We start from the raw sequence: 22757 nt of genomic DNA, 5'->3' as shown, positions 1-22757 counted from the left end.
GAGACAGTTCCAAAGACATGCTTTACGGGCACCCATTTCTGCTGTGAATTATATCTGACAACATATTCTGCCATGCTGTTATTCTGCCTCCACGTTCCTTCATTCCTTATTGCCTTTATACCCCTGCTAGACTACTTCTGCTGAACTCTAAGCAAATGGACTTAATGGTTGGTCGGTAGTTAGTTCATAGCAGTCATAGGCCCTGAGATCAATATTTCCAGATTCCCAGTTGTTTATTGGCCATCTCAGCCTCTGCTTGTTCAAAAATGAATGCTATATTTCATTGCTTACCTTAGAAACCTCTTATTTCCCCACATAAAGCACTGCATACAGAGAGTTTATAAGAGAGTTTCTAAATCCTGTCAGTTATAACTCTATAAAGTATTTCCTATATTCTTTCCTTCTTTTTTATTTCAGCTCTTTCTAGTTCAGACCTTCTGTTTCTCCATCGTCCATCTTCTCATGAAATATTGTTCTAAAACACAGATAGGATTATGTCACTTTGTTACTATAATCCTTCATGGCTCCCTATTCATCTGCATAACAATTCTTTTTATACTAAACGGTTGCTGTTCAGTCACTCAGTCCTGACTGAACTCTTTGTGACCCCATGGACTGCAGCATGCCAGGCCTCCCTGTCCCTCACCATCTCCCAGAGCTTGCTCAGACTCATGTTCATTGAGCTGATGATGTCATCCAACCATCTCATTTTCTGTCATCCCCTTCTCCTCCTGCCTTCAATCTTCTCCCAGCATCAGGATCTTTTCAAATGAATCAGCTCTTTGCATCAGGTGGCCAGAGTATTGGAGCTTTAGCTTCAGCATAAGTCTTTCCAATAAATATTCAGGGTTGATTTTTTTCAGGATGGACTGGTTTTGATCTCCTTGCAGTCCAAGGGACTCTCAAGAGTCTTCTTCAACACCGCAGTTCAAAAGCATCAATTCTTCAGTGCTCAGCCTTCTTTGATTCAATTCTCACATCCATACATGACTACTGGAAAAACCATAGCTTTGCCTAGATGGACCTTTGTTGGCAAAGTAATGTCTCTGCTTTTTAGTATGCTGTCTAGGTTGGTCATAACTTTCCTTCCAAGGAGTAAGTGTCTTTTAATTTCATGGCTGCAGTCACCATCTGCAGTGATTTTGGAGCCCAGAAAAATGAAGTCAGCCATTGTTTCCACTGTTTCCCCATCTATTTGCTGTGGAGTGATGAGACCAGGTGCCATGATCTTAGTTTTCTGAATGTTGAGTTTTAAGCCAGCTTTTTTGCTCTTCTCTTTCAGTTTCATCCCTCTTTTAGTTCCTCTTTGTTTTCTTCCATAAGGGTGATATCAACTGCATATCTGAGGTTGTTGATATTTCTCCCGGCAGTCTTGATTCCAGCTTGTGCTTCATCCAGCCCAACATTTCGCATGATGTACTCTGCATATAAGTTAAATAAACAGGGTGACAATATACAGCCTTGACGTATTCCTTTCCCAGTTTGGAACCAGTCTGTTCCATGTCCGGTTCTAACTGTTGCTTCTTGACTTGCGTACAGGTTTCTCAGGAGATAGGTAAGATGGGCTGGTATTCCCATCTCTTTAAGAATTTTCCACAGTTTGTTGATAGTTTCCATTTTATAGATGAAGAGGTAATTGTCTTCTTGTAGAGGTAACCTCACTCCCCAGGTGGCACTACTGGTAAAGAACCCCCCTGACAAAGCAGGTAGACATAAGAGATGAGGGGTTCATTCTTTGGGGCAGGAAGATCCCCTGGGAGAAGGAAATGGCACCCCCAGTATTCTTGCCTGGAGAATCCCATGGACAGAGGAGCCTGGTACAGTCCATCGGGTCTCAAAGAGTTGGACACAACTGAAGCTCTTGAGAAATCTGTATGCAGGTCAGGAAACAACAGTTGGAACTGGACATGGAACAACAGACTGGTTCCAAATAGGAAAAGGAGTACTTCAAGGCTGTATATTGTCACCCTGCTTATTTAACTTATATGCAGAGTACATCATGAGAAATGCTGGGCTGGAGGAAGCACAAGCTGAAATCAGGATTGCCGGGAGAAATATCAATACCCTCAGATATGCAGATGACACCACCCTATGGCAGAAAGTGAAGAAGAACTAAAGAGTCTCTTGATGAAAGTGAAAGAGGGGAGTAAAAAAGTTGGTTTAAAGCTCAACATTCAGAAAACAAAGATCATGGCATCTGGTCCCATCACTTCATGGCAAATAGATAGGGAAACAGTGGAAACAGTGGCTGACTTCATTTTTCTGGGCTCCAAAATTACTGCAGATGGTGATTGCAGCCATGAAATTAAAAGACACTTACTCCTTGGAAGGAAAGTTATAACCAACCTAGATAGCACATTCAAAAGCAGAGATAGGGGTTAGGATTCACTTCCAGAGAATCTAGCCTGTGATGCTACTTTATTTGCACAGACAAACCGTTGCACTTCTGTGGGCCGGGTTGCCTCATAGGATCCGCACTGCCTTCGGTGGTGTTAAGCTTCAACAGGAGCAGAACAAGATTTCTGGCTGAGTGCCTGGAATTACCTCTACTGAATGCTACAATTCATTTTCATTTGGAGATGCAACTGTTCCTGCGAAGTGAACCTCTCTGAGTGTCCCTCAATGTGGAGAAACTTTTCATCTTTAACCTAGATGTTTTATCATCAGTGCTGTATGGATGGAGAAGTCTAGAGGCTACTGTAAAAATAAAACTGAAAACCAGAAGCAGGAGGCTTAAATCCAAAGCCTGAAAACATTAGAGAACTCTTGAATTCAGGGAACATTAAGCAATAGGAGCTCATCAAATGCCTTCATACCTACACTGAAACCAAGCTCCACCCAAGGGCCAACAAGTTCCAAAACAAGACATACCATGCAAATTCTCCAGCAACACAGGAACACTCCCCTGAGCTTCAATATACAGGCAGCTCAAAATTATTCCAAAACCTTTGATGTCTCATGACCCATTACTGGTCACTCCACTGCACTCCAGAGGGAAGAAACCCAGCTCCACCCACCAGAACTCCAACACAAGCCTCCCTAACCAGGAAACCTTGACAAGCCACTGATAGAACCCCACCCACAGTGAGGAAGCTCCATAATAAAGAGAACTCCACAAATTACCAGAATATAAAAAGGCCACCACAAACACAGCAATATAACCAAGATGAAGAGACAGAGGAATACTCAGCAGGTAAAGGAACAGGAGAGTTGCCACCAAACCAAACAAAAGAGGAAGAAGTAGGGAATCTACCTGAGAAGGAATTCCGAATATTGATAGTGAAAATGATCCAAAATCTTGAAATCAAAATGGAATCACAGATAAATAGCCTAGAGACAAGGATTGAGAAGATGCAAGAAAGGTTTAACAAGGACCTAGAAGAAATAAAAAAGAGTCAAAATATAATGAATAATGCAATAAATGAGATCAGAAACACTCTGGAGGCAACAAATAGTAGAATAACGGAGGCAGAAGATAGGATTAGTGAAATAGAAGATAGAATGGTAGAAATAAATGAATCAGAGAGGAAACAAGAAAAACGAATTAAAAGAAACGAGGACAATCTCAGAGACCTCCAGGACAATATGAAACGCTCCAACATTCGAATTATAGGAGTCCCAGAAGAAGAAGACAGAAAGAAAGATCATGAGAAAATCCTTGAGGAGATAATAGTTGAAAACTTCCCTAAAATGGGGAAGGAAATAATCACCCAAGTCCAAGAAACACAGAGTTCCAAATAGGATAAACCCAAGGCAAAACACCCCAAGACACATATTAATCAAATTAACAAAGATCAAACACAAAGAACAAATATTAAAAGCAGCAAGGGAAAAACAACAAATAACACACAAGGGGATTCCCATAAGGATAACAGCTGATCTTTCAATAGAAACTCTTCAGGCCAGGAGGGAATGGCAAGACATACTTAAAGTGATGAAAGACAATAACCTACAGCCCAGATTACTGTACCCAGCAAGGATCTCATTCAAATACGAAGGAGAAATCAAAAGCTTTACAGACAAGCAAAAGCTGAGAGAATTCAGCACCACCAAACCAGCTCTCCAACAAATTCTAAAGGATATTCTCTAGACAGGAAACACGAAAAGGGTGTATAAACCCGAACCCAAAACAATAAAGTAAATGGTAACGAGATCATACTTATCAATAATTACCTTAAACGTAAATGGGTTGAACGCCCCAACCAAAAGGCAAAGACTGGCTGAATGGATACAAAAACAAGACCCCTCTATATGCTGCTTACAAGAGACCCACCTCAAAACAAGGGACACATACAGACTGAAAGTGAAGGGCTGGAAAAAGATATACCACGCAAATAGAGACCAAAAGAAAGCAGGAGTGGCAATACTCATATCCGATAAAATAGACTTTAAAACAAAGGCTGTGAAAAGAGACAAAGAAGGCCACTACATAATGATCAAAGGATCAATCCAAGAAGATATAACAATTATAAATATATATGCACCCAATATAGGAGCACCGCAATATGTAAGACAAATGCTAACAAGTATGAAAGGGGAAATCAACAATAACACAATAATAGTGGGAGACTTTAATACCCCACTCACACCTATGGACAGATCAACTAAACAGAAAATTAACAGAGAAACGCAAACTTTAAATGATACATTAGATCAGTTAGACCTAATTGATATCTATAGGACATTTCACCCCAAAACAATGAATTTCACCTTTTTTTCAAGTGCTCATGGAACTTTCTCCAGGATAGATCACATCCTGGGCCATAAATCTAAACTTGATGAATTCAAAAAAATCGAAATCATTCCAAGCATCTTTTCTGACCATAATGCATTGATTAGATCTCAATTACAGGAGAAAAACTATTAAAAATTCCAACATATGCAGGTTGAACAACACACTTCTGAATAACCAACAAATCACAGAAGAAATCAAAAAAGAAATCAAAATATGCATAGAAATGAATGAAAATGAAAACACAACAACCCAAAACCTGTGCGACACTATAAAAGCAGTGCTAAGAGGAAAGTTCATAGCAATACAGGCATACCTCAAGAAACAAGAAAAAAGTCAAATAAATAACCTAACTCTACAACTAAAGCAACTAGAAAAGGAAGAATTGGAGAACCCCAGAGTTAGTAGAAGGAAAGAAATCTTAAAAATTAGGGCAGAAATAAATGCAAAAGAAACAAAAGAGACCATAGCAAAAATCAACAAAGCCAAAAGCTGGTTCTTTGAAAGGATACATAAAATTGACAAACCATTAGCCAGACTCATCAAGAAGCAAAGAGAGAAAAATCAAATCAATAAAATTAGAAATGAAAATGGAGAGATCACAACAGACAACACAGAAATACAAAGGATCATAAGAGACTACTATCAGCAGTTGTATGCCAATAAAATGGACAACGTGGAAGAAATGGACAAATTCTTAGAAAAGTACAATTTTCCAAAACTGAACCAGGAAGAAATAGAAAATCTTAACAGACCCATCACAAGCACGGAAATTGAAACTGTAATCAGAAATCTTCCAGCAAACAAAAGCCCAGGTCCAGATGGCTTCACAGCTGAATTCTACCAAAAATTTCGAGAAGAGCTAACACCTATCCTCCTCAAACTCTTCCAGAAAATTGCAGAGGAAGGTAAACTTCCAAACTCATTATATGAGGCCACCATCACCCTAATACCAAAACCTGACAAAGATGTCACAAAAAAAGAAAACTACAGGCCAATATCACTGATGAACATAGATGCAAAAATCCTCAACAAAATTCTAGCAATCAGAATCCAACAACACATTAAAAAGATCATACACCATGACCAAGTGGGCTTTATTCCAGGGATGCAAGGATTCTTCAATATCCACAAATCAATCAATGTAATTCACCACATTAACAAGTTGAAAAATAAAAACCATATGATTATCTCAATAGATGCAGAGAAGGCCTTTGACAAAATTCAACATCCATTTATGATAAAAACTCTCCAGAAAGCAGGAATAGAAGGAACATACCTCAACGTAAGAAAAGCTATATATGACAAACCCACAGCAAACATTATCCTCAATGGTGAAAAATTGAAAGCATTTCCCCTAAAGTCAGGAACAAGACAAGGGTGTCCACTTTCACCGCTACTATTCAACATAGTTTTGGAAGTTTTGGCCACAGCAATCAGAGCAGAAAAAGAAATAAAAGGAATCCAAATTGGAAAAGAAGAAGTAAAACTCTCACTGTTTGCAGATGACATGATCCTCTACATGGAAAACCCTAAAGACTCCACCAGAAAATTACTAGAGCTAATCAACGAATATAGTAAAGTTGCAGGATATAAAATCAACACCCAGAAATCCCTTGCATTCCTATACACTAATAATGAGAAAGTAGAAAAAGAAATTAAGGAAACAATTCCATTCACCATTGCAACGAAAAGAATAAAATACTTAGGAATATATCTACCCAAATAAACTAAAGACCTATATATAGAAAACTATAAAACACTGATGAAAGAAATCAAAGAGGACACTAATAGATGGAGAAATATACCATGTTGATGGATTGGAAGAATCAATATAGTGAACATGAGTATACTACCCAAAGCAATTTACAAATTCAATACAATCCCTATCAAGCTACCAGCCATATTTTTCACAGAACTAGAACAAATAATTTCAAGATTTGTATGGAAATACAAAAAACCTCGAATTGCCAAAGCAATCTTGAGAAAGAAGAATGGAACTGGAGGAATCAACTTGCCTGACTTCAGGCTCTACTACAAAGCCACAGTCATCAAAACAGTATGGTACTGGCACAAAGACAGACATATAGATCAATGGAACAAAATAGAAAGCCCAGAGATAAATCCACACACATATGGACACCTTATCTTTGACAAAGGAGGCAAGAATATACAATGGAGTAAAGACAATCTCTTTCACAAGTGGTGCTGGGAAAACTGGTCAACCACTTGTAAAAGAATGAAACTAGATCACTTTCTAACACCGCACACAAAAATAAACTCAAAATGGATTAAAGATCTAAATGTAAGACCAGAAACTATAAAACTCCTAGAGGAGAACATAGGCAAAACACTCTCAGACATAAATCACAGCAGGATCCTCTATGACCCACCTCCCAGAATTCTGGAAATAAAAGCAAAAATAAACAAATGGGATCTAATTAAAATTAAAAGCCTGTGCACAACAAAGGAAAATATAAGCAAGGTGAAAAGACAGCCTTCTGAATGGGAGAAAATAATAGCAAATGAAGCAACTGACAAACAACTAATCTCAAAAATATACAAGCAACTTATGCACTCAATTCCAGAAAAATAAACGACCCAATCAAAAAATGGGCCAAAGAACTAAATAGACATTTCTCCAAAGAAGACATACGGATGGCTAACAAACTCATGAAAAGATGCTCAACATCACTCATTATCAGAGAAATGCAAATCAAAACCACAATGAGGTACCACTTCACACCAGTCAGAATGGCTGCGATCCAAAAATCTGCAAGCAATAAATGCTGGAGAGGGTGTGGAGAAAAGGGAACCCTCCTACACTGTTGGTGGGAATGCAAACTGGTACAGCCACTATGGAGAACAGTGTGGAGATTCCTTAAAAAATTGCAAATAGAACTGCCTTATGACCCAGCAATCCCACTGCTGGGCATACACACCGAGGAAACCAGAATCGAAAGAGACACATGTACCCCAATGTTCATCGCAGCACTGCTTATAATAGCCAGGACATGGAAACAACCTAGATGTCCATCAGCAGATGAATGGATAAGAAAGCTGTGATACATATACACAATGGAGTATTACTCATTAAAAAGAATAAAGAATTAAAAAGAATTCATTTGAATCAGTTCTGATGAGATGGATGAAACTGGAGCCGATTACACAGAGTGAAGTAAGCCAGAAAGAAAAACACCAATACAGTATACTAACACATATATATGGAATTTAGAAAGATGGCAATGACGACCCTGTATGCAAGACAGGAAAAAAGACACAGATGTGTATAACGGACTTTTGGACTCAGAGGGAGAGGGAGAGGGTGGGATGATTTGGGAGAATGGCATTCTAACATGTATACTATCATGTAAGAATTGAATCGCCAGTCTATGTCTGATGCAGGATACACCATGCTTGGGGCTGGTGCATGGGGATGACCCACAGAAATGTTATGGGGAGGGAGGTGGGAGGGGGGTTCATGTTTGGGAACACAGGTAAGAATTAAAGATTTTAAAATTAAAAAAATAAAAAACTAAAAAAAAAAAGCAGAGATATTACTTTGCCAACAAAGGTCCGTCTAGTCAAGGCTATGGTTTTTCCAGTGGTCATGTATGGATGTAAGAATTGGACTATAAAGAAAGCTGAGCACAGAAGAATTGATGCTTTTGAACTGTGGTGTTAGAGAAGACTCTTGAGAGTCCCTTGGACTGCAAGGAGATCCAACTATTCCATCCTAAAGGAGATCAGTCCTGGGTGTTCATTGGAAGGACTGATGCTGAAGCTGAAACTCCAGTACTCTGGCCACCTGATGCGAAGAGTTGACTCATTGGAAAAGACCCTGATGCTGGGAAAGATTGAAGGCAAGAGGAGAAGGGGATGACAGAGGATGAGATGGCTGGATGGCATCACCGACTCAATGGACATAGGTTTGGGTGGACTCCGGGAGTTGGTGATGGACAGGGAGGCCTGGCGTGCTGCAGTTCATGGGGTTGCAAAGAGTGGGACATGACTGAGCGACTGAACTGAACTGAAGCAATTTAGCACAGTACAGTAGGTAGCCTCAAGTTGACTAGTACCTGTCTTACTCTTTTGAGTAAGATCTAAAACCGAACACCTGGGAGGAGGATAGTCTACAGTCCTGGGGAAACCTATGGACATTATGGATCCCAGGTCATTGAAAATCATGTGTGATGAGGATGTTTCCTAAGATGAAATAATGATAAAGCCACCATTTGTTAAATGTTTACATGTATTCTGGCAAAACATGTGTTGTCTCATTTAATCCCCTCAAGAATCCTAGAATGTAATTACCTCTAGTATTTCCACTGTACAGACGAGGAAACAAGTAAGCCATCCAAGGCTTCACAGCTACTGTGGCTTAAAACCCTATGTTCTTAACCATTCACTATATGAAATTGCTTGGCAACACTTTTGCACATATTACTTCCCCGGGAAAGGTAATAACTTTGGGTGCTATAAACTTGCTGTTGAGAATTCCCAATATAGTGGGCTTCATGGGTTTGCTTCAGAGAACTAAAATATTCTGATTACACTTTGACTGAATGGGTTCTTCAAACAAATACCTGCATTTCTTTATATTCCCTTAGTATCCTATATTTCATAACAGATGGATCTAAAATGCCAAGAAAGATAAAGGACCAGCAAAAGGGCAGAAGGGCATTCCTGGAACTACATTATCATACACCTTATTTGTTCATTTGTCTTTCCATCTAATTGTTTGATTATCTGTCTATCCTGAGGATGGTACCAAGGTGATACAATGGGAAGTCTCCAGTTTAAGGGCAGGAGACCTGGGTTTTGTTCAGGGCACCTGTCCACAACCCTGATTTGCCATGTATTTCTAGGGTAGTCTTTTCCTTTCCCTGTGCCTTAGTCTTCTCTTCTAAATAAAATAAAATAAAAATAAATAAAAGTCAGTAAAGCTATTGGGTGTTATGATCATAATCCTCTTCCACTTTCTCTCTCCACCTAAATGTGATGGGTAATATGGCACTTGTACTTTTTAAAGGGAGCACCACTGTTTTTTTTTACTGTCACAAGCCTTATCTAAGAAGATAAAATTTGGTTACATTTTTGCATTGCAAATCTAGCCTCTTGTAAACATTAGAGAGGGGCTCTCTGAGCATTGTTGATTCATAGTCTCTCTAGAAATGCCTGATCACTGTTTCTTATAGTTTGGGGTAGCAAGCCTGGCCACAGCAACCCATTTCCAGCAAATTATAATTTTGCTTTAGAGTTGTGTGATAATTTAAGGTCATTGTATTATGTGGTTGTGAAACTGCATTTATTCAGCAAATATTTTCAAAGTACCTACTTTGTGCTTGACTTTGTTCTAGGTATCAGGAATCTCTGCATTTCATTTACAGGTAGGCACAGAGGTGGTATTAAGCTTTTACATGAAAAGAGCTGTTATCTCTGGAAGCCTTTTTGATATTGAGATCCTCGTGGCTGATTCCTAGAAATCAGAGTGCTCCTTCTTTCATCTTTAAATTGAAATGTTTTCTGAGACAAAATGATAACATACACAACTGTGAAATGCAGTAATAGAATGTGCAGTCTGACTACATTTGGCAGACAGTATAAAGAAATAGATTACTACGATAAAAATGGGCTTCCTTGTGTACAGAATTAAGGAGAACTAACACTGAAACAGTTTTCCTCAATTTGGTAAGAACTTGGCTTAAAGCTCAACATTCAGAAAACTAAGATCATGGCATCTGGTCCCATCTTCATGGCAAATAGATGAGGAAACAGTGGAAACAATGGCTGACTTCATTTTTCTGCGGTTCATGGGGTCGCAAAGAGTTGGACACGACTGAGCGACGTGATATTAAACTGTTGAATTCCAGTAAAAGCTTTCTTTTAACTTACCCACTAGTTAATTCATTCATCTAGTTGAAAATCTTTACTGTGCACCCTGCTTTATACCAAGCCCTTTACTGAAAATTCAGTGGTGAATAAAACAGATATGGTCCCTCAACCTTATGTTGCTTAAAATATATCAGGAAGAAAAGAATTGGGCAGGCAGATTACAGCCACAAGTATTTATAACTAAGAAGTTTCAGAGAGTCCTGGGATCATAAAATGGCCTGTGAAAAGTGAAAGTGAAGTCGCTTAGTGGTGTCCGACTCTTTGCGACCCCATGGACTGTAGCCCGCCAGGCTCCTCAGTCCATGGAATTTTCCAGGCAAGAGTACTGGAGTGGGTTGCCATTTCCTTCTCCAGGGCATCTTCCCAACCCAGGGATCGAACCCAGGTCTCCCGTACTGCAGGCAGACGCTTTACTGAGCCACGAGGGAAGCCCAATGGCCTGTAGCCATGCCCAATCTGGCTTTCTGAGATTTTTTTTATTATTATTTGGACTGCACCACACAGCTTGTGGGATCTCAGTTCCCTCACCAGGGATTGATCTTGTGCCCTCGATGGTGAAAGCATGGAGTCCTAATCACTGTACCACCAGAGAATTCTCTGAGATCCTTCATAAGAGCTGAGAGGACACAATTGAGAAATGGGTACAGGATGAAAATATTCCTGCCATGTTTTCCCTGCAGTTCTGTTACAGCTTTTCAGAACTATACAGTGTTCTCTGAATGTGCCTTGCTCTCTCATTGTATAATTTCACAAATGACCTTTCCTTCTCCTCTCTCTGTAGAATTCCTGTCATCCTTCAAAACAGATCAAATAGCATTCTTTTGAAATCTTATATATCTCTCTCCTTAATTAAACAAGATTAGGTTCAGCTACATATAATAAATCTAAAATAACAATAGTTTAAAAACATAGGGTTTTATTTTCTCATGTGAAACAGTAAAAAGGTAGTCCAGGGCTGAAATGATCAAGGATCCAGGTTTCTTCTGTCATCCTTGGTTTGAGACTTCTGTTCTCAAGGTCACATCACAGAAAAGGTTGATGAGCTCCAGTCAGCATGTCTTAATTCCAGATAGCAGGTATGAGGAAGAGGAGAAGGAAAGACACCTCCCCCAAGCTAACAGTGATCCCTTTAAGCAGCCTTTAAGTGTAAGTCCTATACAATATATTTCAGTTACATCTCATTGAGCAGAGCTAATCACATAGCCTCACTGAACTACAGGAGAGACTGGGGAATAGAATCGTTTAACTGAGCATATTGCCATCTAGTGGCAATCAGAACATCTCCCTTCCCCCCCCCCCCATCCTTTAGTAAGCTGTTCTTTCTTTAAATTCTAGCATTCTGTATAATAACAGTACAATTTTGCTATTGTTAGTTTTTGTGTTTTTCTTCCCCATACAAACACCTCAGGGACGGGAATTATGTCCTGTTATCTCTGACTTAGTAACACTTTGCTCAGAGCTTTGTCACAAGAGATTTCAGTTCATGTGTATAAATGAGGATATTGCATTAAATGACTTAATTCCTTTTAGTGCATTAAAAAATTCTATATTTTTTCCTTGATGATTCAAGAATCACGAATTTGTGTTATTTTAATAGCTTTATTGAGGTATAACATATATGGTAAAATTCACCCATTTTAAGTATACTATTCAGTGCTGTTCAGTCATTTTACTGAGTTGTGCAACTGTCACCAAAATCTAGTTTAAACCATTTTGAATTACCCCAAAGAGATCTCTTGCTCTCATTTGCTGTCAACCTCCATTTCTGCTCCAGGTCCTAGGTGAACAAATATCTATCTGCCCCATGATTTGCCTTTTCTGAACATTTCGTATAAATGGAATCACATAATATGCTGTCTTTTGTTCTGGCTTCTTTCAGTTAGCACAATATTTTTTAGGTTAATTAATGCTATGGTATGTATCAGTAGTTTGTTCTTTTTTACTGTTGATACTGTTATTAATAAACTTTGGAAGTTATTTTCTTAGTGGTTGTTTTGGGGATTAAATATGTATCTTTATTGCACATTACATATTATAACATACACATTATAATCTACTTCATGTGCAAACAGTCTGGGACTTCCCTGGTGTTTCAGTGGTTAAGACAGTGCTGCCAGTGCAGAAGGCACAGATTTGGTCCCTGATCTTGGAGAAGGAAATGGCAACCCACTCCAGTGTTCTTGCCTGGAAAATCCCAGGGATGGGAGAGCCTGGTGGGCTGCCGTCTATGGGGTCGTGCAGAGTCGGACATGACTGAAGCGACTTAGCAGCAGCAGCAGGGAACTAAGATTCTGCATGCCTATGGTGCAGCCAAAAGAAAAAAAGAAGAAAACACATATACAATCAATGTACTTCACATTATAAACTAACATAATTTCAGTAAAATGTAGAAACTTTGTTCCAGTGTAGCTCCATTTTTCCTCTCTTTTACTTTGGGGTCTTGTTTTTCTGTACAGTAAATTTTTTATGTCATAGATGCAACAATGTAGTTTTAAAGTTATTATTTTACATAACTGTCTTTTAAGAGAAAAAGAAAAATATTTATGTTATCTTTATTTTTACCTATGTAATAGCCTTTACCCGTGCTCTTTTCTTTTCATGTGGATTTGAATTACTCTGTAGTGCCATTTCCTTTCAGCCAGAAGGCTTTAGTATGTCTTTAGGGTTTTTGGAAAGGGAGGTTGCTGTCAGTGAATTATCTTAGTTGTTAGTTATTTGGGAATGTCTTTATTTTTGCCTTTAATTTTGAATGATGGTTTTACTGGGGTCACAAATTGTGATTGGTAAACTTTTTTTCATTCAGTGCATTTGATTTATTATTCCACTGCCTCTGGCCTCCATTGTTTCTAATGAGAAGTGAGCTGTTAACCTTAATCTTATTGTTGTCCCCTTTTATCTCATAAGTTTTCTTCTCTTGCCACTTTCAAAATTTTCTCTTTGGCTTTCAATGGTTTTTACTATGATGTGTACAAATGTGTCTCTTTTTGTGTTTAGCCCACTTGGAGTTCACCATCTTGGGTGTAGTGTAATGTATGTTTTTAAAATCAATTTTGAGGAGCTTTTGGTGATTATATCTTCAGATATTTTTTCTACTCCTTTCTTTCCTCTCTTTAGAAATCCCTTTACTTGTATGTTGGTTTGTTCCATAGTTTCCCACAGGTCTCTGACTTTATTTTTCATTTTTTCTTTTTGTTTTGCAGATAGCATTATCTGTATTCATCCATCTTTGAATTTGATGATTCTTTCTTCTGTCAACTCAGATTTGTTTTGAGTCCTCTTGAATGTTTGATTTCAGAATACAATTTTCATTTGGTTCTTTTTGTAATTGCTGTTTATTGATTTCTCTATTTGATAAGTAATTATCATCATACTTTCATTTAGTTCTTTAAATATGGTTTTCTTTATTTAAAAAAATTTCCAATAGGTGCTTTGAAATATTTATCTTTTGATTCTAATATCTATAGTCTCCTTTTATCCCCCCCGTAAATGGGTCATTCCAGTGTCTGCATGTTTTATGATTTTTTTGGTTGAAAAACTGTGTTGTAGATAATATAATGTAGCAACTCTTGATTCAGATTCTTCCACCACTAAGGAATGGGAGGGCTGTTGCATTTGTTTTTTTAACCCCTCTTTTTTGGTTTCTTTAGTACATGCTCAGACTGTTGCAGGAAGGGAGACCCCTTCCAGGGCCTGAAACTGGGCTCTTGTCTAACACTCAGAAATGAATTGTCTGAAGAGACACATGTGCTGACAAAGCAAGAGATTTTATTGGGAAAGGGCACCCGGATGGAGAGCAGTAGGGTAAGGGAACCCAGGAGAACTGCTCTGCCACGTGGCTCGCAGTCTCAGATTTTATGGTGATGGGATTAGTTTCCGGGTTGTCTTTGGCCAGTCATTCTAATTCAGAGTCTTTCCTGGTGGCGCATGCATTGCTCAGCCAAGATGGATGCTAGCGAGAGGGATTCTGGGAAGTAGACGGACACATGGTGTCTCCTTTTGACCTTTCCTGAACTCCTGGTTGGTGGTGGCTTATTAGTTCTGTATTCCTTACCAGGATCTCCTGTCATAAAACAACTCATGTAAATGGTTACTATGGTGCCTGACCAGGGTGGGAGGTTTCAGTTAGTGTGCTTCCCCTAACAAGACTACTTCATAGTGCCTATCTTTGTAGTGTGTGACTGCTGATGTCTCTTTTTTTAACCATGAACATTTATTTATTTAACATGCAAGTAGTTTATTCTGGTCATATATATTTATTTAAAGAAAGTCTCTGTGAAAGGAGTTTCTTTCTTTCTTTCTTAATCTTTATGTATGTGACTGTGCTGGGTCTTATGTGTTGCCACACATGGGATCTTCAGTCTTCCTTGTAGCATGTGGGTTCTTTTAGTTACAGCAATCAGGATCTTTAACAGCATGCAAACTCTCAGTTGTGGCATATGAGATCTACTTCCCTGACGAAGGGATCAAACCCAGGCTCCCTGCATTGGGAACATGGAGTCTTAGCCACTGGACCACCAGAGAATATTTTTTTTAATATTATTTTAATTTTAAACTAGGCTTCCTGAAGGTCACCCCTGGGTCAGCATAGTTTAGTGGTCAACAATGACTGGTTTCAGCCCTAGGCCAGGAAATCTTTCACCCTTTGTTGATGGATTTGTTTGTTGATGGGAGAATGCATTCAAAGTTCAGGCAATTTTTGCAATTCTGCTCCAGCCTTTACTTTCAGTGTGTTCAACGCCTTATATTCACATTGGGTCTATAGATACCTAGAACTGCTCCAGTTTCTCCTTAGCATGTATGAAACCTTACACATCACCAGGGATTCCATAGTGGGTCTCATTTTTTTGTTCCCAAGGACTCCTTTTAAAATTTCTGGCTTATCTGCAGGCCTATTGCCTGCCCTAACCAGTATTACGACCTTAGGCCAGCTGCGGTAGTGGCCTTCCTGGATAGTTTACTATTGTTCCCCCAGATTGTCCCTCTATTGTTTTTGACAATGACTCTGGGCAGTATCCAGAGAAAATGGTCTACACTCAGCGTCAAATTAAATCAGTCCACTCTGGCAAGTTATCCTTCTGGCCTGGCCTGATGGAATTATTCCAGGGAGTTGGGGGCTAGAGGGTAGGAGCAGCTTGAGCCTAAAATGATACAGATTCTCACTGTTCTTGATATGGTTCAGTAATTCTTCTTATATTACCATTTCTCAGTTTGATATATGCCTTTGGTTAATTTTCAGAGGCTCAAAATAGTTGTTTTTGACAGTTTCGTTCAGTTTTATTGTTGCTTTTAGGGAAGAGGGTTTGCTAAGCAATTTAGGTATTCCACAAGTTCCACCTCTGAACTTAAAAATTTCATTATTTTTGGCATGTTTATTTTTATTTAACTTTCAAAATTCCCTAACTAGACCATAGCCTCCTTTGGGCAGACGCTATATCTTTTTGTTTTTTTAATAGTATCCATTCTAATAAACATTAAACCTGTAAGCTTTCATTTCTTTATCTGTCAAATGAAATTAGCAATCCTTGTGTTGCTTACTTCAAAGGATCAAGTGAAATAGTGATTAAAATCTCATTATAAACTAGATCTTTCTTAACTTACAGTGAGGTTCAGTTCAGTTCAGTTCAGTCGCTCAGTTGTGTCCGACTCTTTGTGACCCCATGAATCACAGCACGCCAGGCCTCCCTGTCCATCACCAACTCCCGGAGTTCACTCAAACTCATGTCCATCAAGTCGGTGATGCCATCCAGCCATCTCATCCCAATAAACTCATTTTAAGTTGAAAATGCGTTTAATGCACCTAACCTTCCAAACATCATGGTTTAGCCTAGCCTACTTTAAACATGCTCAGAACACAATAGCCTACATTTGAGCAAAATCATCTAACACGAAGCCTATTTTGTAATGTTGAATCTCTCATATAATTTATTAAATACTATATTTTAAGTGAAAAATAGAATGGTTATATGGATACAGAATGGTTGCACATGTAAGTTGGTTGTTTACCCTTGACTGACTGGGAGCTGTAGCTTATTGCTGTTGCTGCCAAATATCATGAGAGAGTATTGCGCTGCATACACTAGCCCAGGAAAAGCAAAATTCAGAATTCAAAGTATTTTCCTACTGAATGCATATTGCTTTGGTACCATTGTAAAGTTGAAAAATCTTAACCAAACTCTTCATAATTTGGGTACCATCTATATAAGCCTTGTAAATGGTAAAGTTCTTTAAAACCTTATATAGGTAGTTTGTAAACTACGTTAATTTAAATCACTGCAACCTGTTTTGCATATGGTACTTCTAAGTGTTCACTCTTCACCCCTGAAATTTTTCTTGTCATTTTGTGCTCATAGATTTTGCTATTGATTTGAAAGAGATTGTTCAGATATTTTTGAGGGCAGCAGCAGTAGCAGGCTACTTGTCAGAGAGTCTGGGGATGAAGTCCAGCTCCACGAGGAGGGAAGTCTTTAGCACCTCTGTCTGTTTTCCTTAGTCATCATGCTGCCACTCAGCTCACCACTGCTTGTACTGCCCAAGATGAGTTATCAGTAGAGGCTTCTCTGAACATTGGAAGTAAATGCTGGAGAGATGTGAAGCCAAGTTGTTAACTGAAATATGCCAAGAAGTGCCAAACACCTTGAAGCTATTCCAGAGTTGTTTTTTGCAGGAAGCATGAAGGATGGTTCATTATGTATTCAACTACTATGCATTTAGTGACCATTATATACTAGGTAATATTTTGGGTATTGGGGATTCAAGAAAAAATAAACAGAATCCTTGTTCTTATGGAACTTACAACTCTAATGGGGGAAAGAATAAGCAAATCGACAAGAAAGGGTATCAGTTAATGATTGGGGTCAATGGGAAAAGTAAAACAGAAATTGGGGACAGAATAACAGTAGGAGTTATTTTTAGATAGGTTGGCTAAGGAATTAACTTCAGACACGGTGACATTTGTTTAGAGAACTGAATGAAGTGAGGGAGTATGTTATTTGAATATTTGGGGAGGGGCATTTTTGGTGTGAGAAGGAGCAAGTGCAAAGGCCCTGAGGCATCAGCATACATGTGTGTTCAGGGAACAAGAATGTCCCTTGTAGAAATCAAGAGATAGTAGTAGGAGTTGCAACCAGAGTGGTGGACATGTGAGACCAGATCTATAAGGCCTCATAGACCTTTATAGGGGCTCCCCAGGTGGCACTAGTGGTAAAGAACCTGCCTGCCAGTGCAGGAGATATAAGAGACATGGGAAGGATCCCTGGGTGGGGAGGATCCCGCTTTGGTCTTCTGGAAGAGGGGCATGGCAACCCACTCCAGTATTCCTGCATGGAGAATCACATGGACAGAGGAGCCTGGCGGGCTACAGTCCATAGGGTTGCAGAGTCAGACATGATTGAAGCATGTAAGGACTTTAGATTTTATCCTGAATGAGATGGGAAGCTATTGCAGAGTTGTGTTTTCTGACACAAGTAATGTAGACTTACTGTGGTTCAACCCCACGGAGCAGGGGCAACTCCATACTCAGCTCTAGAGAGGGAGCTAAATGGGACTACACCTTGGCACTTATCTTACTGAAGAAGTGAAATCAGGTTGGATTGATAGCATGTGGCAGCTAATATCCTGTACAGCTGGCAGGAATAGAAGTCAGGCAGTCAGTGCCTTTATTTTCTCATAACTGCCTGTGTGTGTCCAGCAAGGACCCAGTAGTTGCCTCCATGGTGGGATCTCTCAGGGGCTATTAGTATCATAATAAAGACACCATTGCCAAATCCAAGGTTGTAAAGGTTTTGCTATCTTTTCTTTTTTTCTTCTATGAGTTTTATCTTTTTAGCTGTCTCATTTAGGTCTTTGATTTGGGGTGCTAGTCTTAACCTTGTCCCTTACTTACTTTGTGACCTCAGGCTGTACATTTGCCATTTCTCAGCCTCACTTTTTTCATCTTGTTACAATAAAAGTTGATATTTGAGTATACAAAACCACAACAGAAAACAAAGGTTGCCACAGTTAGGATTTAAGGGGAGGGTGTTGACTCCAAAGATAGAGAACTTTTGGGGATGGTGAAAATACTTTGTATCCTAATTGTGTTGGTGTTTCTACAACTGTATACATTTTTCAGAGCTCATAGAACTGTATGCCTAAAAGAAGTAGATTTTACTACATGTTAATTGTACCTCAATAAACCTAGCTTTAAAACAATACCTACAACAACTCTGCAAAGTATGTGTTATTCTTTCCCATTTTGAGTCTAGTGGGAACTGAGGCTCAGGAAAGTTAGTGGACTTGCCTGTGGTCCCACATTTGGTATGTGGCAGTTCCAGAATTTGAACCTAAATCTGCCTGATAATAGAGCTTGTGATCTTCCTACTCATTTTTAGCCTGTCCCTGAAACTATTCGTGTGTGGATTCTGTTGTAAAAGGCTGACCTTCCCTTGAAAGCCAGGAACTCTGTCTGCCTATTGTATTCTTATTCTGCATTTTGAACCCCTGGCAGATCTCATTTCTGCCAGTCATTTGTTGAGGTTGGAGTCCACGCTGTTCTGGAGTGCTGCTCAGGCATGGTCTCCTTCTGAGGCTGTGGTTCTCATTTTTTGAGCAGCAGGAGACCAGTTTCAAAACTGATGAGTTTCTTTGGTTATGAAGAGCAATTTCAAACTTCGTCCAATCAGCAACAAAGAGTAGCTTCTCAGTAGGAGAGTGCTCAGATATTTATAGGACCTGTTGTGCTGCTTAGCAGTCTTCCTTACCCTGGCTTATTTAACAGAGAACCTGTTGGGTAGAAGAGAGATCCGAGGCTATTACCATCATTACTTACATCTGCATTCCACTTTGTAGTTTGCAATGTATTTTAATATCTGTGAACTCTCTTAGCACCTTGCCAGGAGGGTGCTTATATTTAGAGAGAATGTACTTGATGGTGGACTTCCCAGATGGTGCAGTGGTAAAGGATCTGCTTGCTGATGCAGGAGATGTGGATTTGATTCCTGGGTTGGGAAAATCCCCTGGAGAAGGAAACGGCAACCCACTCCAACATTCTTACCTGGTAAATGCCCTGCACAGAGAAGCCTGGTGGTCTACAGTCTGTATCACAAAGTCGGACACAACTGAGCACACACGCATGTTCTGGCAGTATTCTTGGATAACTCTGGCTGCAAGTATGTTTTTTTCTTAATTTGTGCCGTAATGTGTATATTTCCTATAACTTTCATCAGGTTGTTCTAGTTTCAGGTTGTCAATTGATGATGGTTTAATCTAGCCTGTTGCCCTGGGGTGATTTGCCAGGGCTGCACATTGGGTACATTTCAAGAAGTTCTGTCGTCTGAATTTGACCAATGGCATTTTCTTTTTTACCTGTTTGCCCCACCTTCCTCTCTTTGGGAACCCATCTTTCCTCCACCTCTCATTCCAGAACCCTGGACAGGCTAATTAATCTCAGAACAATTGTCATCAAGCCAGCTGTTGACTTTAACTGCTTGTCTTCAGCTTTTGACTTGTTTCCTGTCCTGAGGTTTTATGGAAGAAGTTAATGACCTAAGATATTGCCTTTCTATCATGTGAGCCTACTTAGGAGGAAATAGCTTGATTTTTATGAAGTGTAAATAATATATTTGGAGACACGTTTTCAAACATGTGTTGGCCTGTGTATCAGAGTTGGTTCCCTAAACAAGATGGGACAAATTGGCTGGCTAATAGAGCTTAATACTCCATTAATCAGAATGGAGAATGTGCTTCATTAAAGTAATTAACAGAGCACTTGTGCAGGTGATACTTATTGCACACAAATTTCCAAGTTTGTTTCTTTCCCTTGAATAAATTTTGAAAGAGACCTTGGCTGTGTTTCCTTGTTTGCATTAAAATGGTCAATGGCAATAAATTCCCATTTTCCCCCACAACTGCTGCTAGTGTATCTTGTCTTCTGTAAGTACAAAGGGTGGATAACACACTTGCTACTCTTTTTCCAGCAGTCTGTGTGCTTATTACCAGGCACTGGGGCTCCCTGGTGAGCAGTAGAAGTGCATCCTGTCCTAGCTCATAGACAGGCATCCTTAGAAAGGACCGCAGAGAACCTGAAGTAATTGATTTTTTGTCAGGACACTGAAGCCTAGAGAGGGGAAGAGACTTGGCCAGTGCCACACAGTACACTCATGGTAGCTGAACTTATGGGATAGTGGGACTAGTACTGAGCTGAGAATCAAAAGGCTGGGGCTGACATTAGGCCAATTGTGTCACTTCTCTGCCTCTCAGTATCTTCATGTGTACAGTGGGAAAAGTGTCTAGCAAAGGGCCAGGTACAAACAAGCGGCTTTTTTTTTTTTTTTTAAAGTCCTCCTTCTGTTATACTACGTTGCTTCTCTGTGTCACTTGAAGATTATAGATCAGAAGCTGATGTCAGGGAGAATGAGCAATCAATAATCAATGCTGGTTTTTTGTTTGTTTGTTTTTCTGTAGGATTCTCAGTTGTCCACAATGAACCCTGTTTATAGCCCCGTGCAGCCTGGGGCTCCTTATGGCAACCCGAAGAACATGGCCTACACAGGTGAGTGGTGTGAGAATGACTCTGAGTTTGAGAAGTGGTGGTTAAGGACCCTACCACATAAGGGGCTCAATGACTTTTGGCATCTGACACCTCCAAAAGCCCTTGTAAAGCTTGGAAACTTGTAGAAGGGAGACATGTCTGGAGTTGAGTGGAGATAAAAATGATGTTCTTAAGACCATGGATTATTGAACTGCCTCTAGGGGAAAGGAAGGGAGGTAACATTTATTTATTACTGAGTACCTACCACAGGCCTAGTGCTGTACTGGGCACTTTTACATATCATGTTTAACTTTAATCTTAATTATACACGGTGAAGCCTATTATCACCATTTCACAGATGAGAAAAATATAGTTGCAGTGAAGTCACAAAACAAAACTAGGTGTTTGACCCAGGCCTGCTGATTCTGGAGGCTGATCTCTTTCCTGACTGCACACCACACTGTTTCCTATTGCACTGCCTTTGTGAATGTCGTCTAGAATGCCAGTGTCTCCTGACAGCTTCACCCTGTCCTTTACCATCTTTTCTCTGAGCTCAGACAGCACTTTTCCAGGGGGAATTCTATCCCTTACCTGGCCTTGGGCAAGTTTTTTAACCTTCCAGAGCCTCGGTGTTCTCATTATAAAATGAGAGCAATAGTGTTACCATGTTTCATGGGCTGCTGCAAGGATTAAATGAGCAGTGTGAGGCACTCATCATATAAAGTATGGCACCAAGTAAGTACTTAATAATGGTTATTATTTACAAATAACTAAGAATGGGCAGGATGTATCATAATGGAAGTAAATGAGAAAATATATATAAATTATCTAGCATGGTGCTTAGTATATCATGAGCCTTAAAAAATATAATGAAAATAAATCCAAGGTGACGATAACAGTATGAATGAACACCTGGAGGTAAGAAAGTATGGTCAAGGTACAGTCTACTTGAGATTAGCTGGACTAAAATGTAGAGGAGTGGGGGAAATGGGAAATAGAGTTTAACAAGTAGAGTAATAACGGTCGTGGTGGCAGAATCGGAGATGGGAGGATAGAGAGTTTCACCCTGGAAGGGAGAGAGGGTGTGTGGAGCGTACTGGTTCCTTTTTATAAATTTGCACTTTACTATGTATGCTGTATAGCCTCCTAGATTGGGAATAGAGGGATCTCTGAGAACTTTTTGTCTGGTTGCTCCAAATTTTTGTTCAATTAGAACATTGTGGGGTGCGGGGCTTCAAAAATCCTCAAATATTTGATACGAGTTCTGAAAAGTATTTAGAACTATTTTTATAAAACCTGCATATACACAAGATGATCAGTGTGTGCTAACATATTTGCAGCTATTTATGCTTGTAAATTGGGATTTTCTGAATGCTGTGCAACCCAAATAATATTTAGGAATATATTGAGCCTGATGTGACTAAGCTGTCATCATTAATTTTCAATTTCACATGTTTGTGTTTATCACAACAGCTTTATTATCCTGACTTAACTCCAATAGTAAATACATTCTGTTTGGGCTTCTATAGTATGTTTATTCTAATACCATTAATATCAGTAACCAGGATCCATTTGGCAGTATCCTATGCCCCACTAGCTCAGGGAGCCTGTTGCTTTTTCTCT

At 39.4% G+C, this 22757-nt stretch overlaps 1 protein-coding gene across 5 annotated transcripts in view; it reads left to right on the top strand.

The window, feature by feature from the left end:
• Positions 1-22757, top strand: part of FAM168A (family with sequence similarity 168 member A) — a 206907-nt gene that overhangs the window by 114704 nt on the left and 69446 nt on the right. For all 5 annotated transcript variants that reach the window (XM_069553037.1, XM_069553036.1, XM_069553039.1 and 2 more), the window contains exon 2: positions 21068-21155. In XM_069553037.1, coding sequence (XP_069409138.1) covers positions 21086-21155 — 70 coding nt within the window. In that variant the 5' untranslated portion in view covers positions 21068-21085. The remainder of the gene's footprint in view (positions 1-21067; positions 21156-22757) is intronic.

This window comes from Ovis canadensis, chromosome 15 (assembly GCF_042477335.2).
Source record: "Ovis canadensis isolate MfBH-ARS-UI-01 breed Bighorn chromosome 15, ARS-UI_OviCan_v2, whole genome shotgun sequence".
NCBI classification, from domain to species: domain Eukaryota; kingdom Metazoa; phylum Chordata; class Mammalia; order Artiodactyla; family Bovidae; genus Ovis; species Ovis canadensis.
The sequence above is the reverse complement of the archived record's forward strand: the minus strand, read 5'-3'. Positions and strand labels throughout refer to the sequence as shown.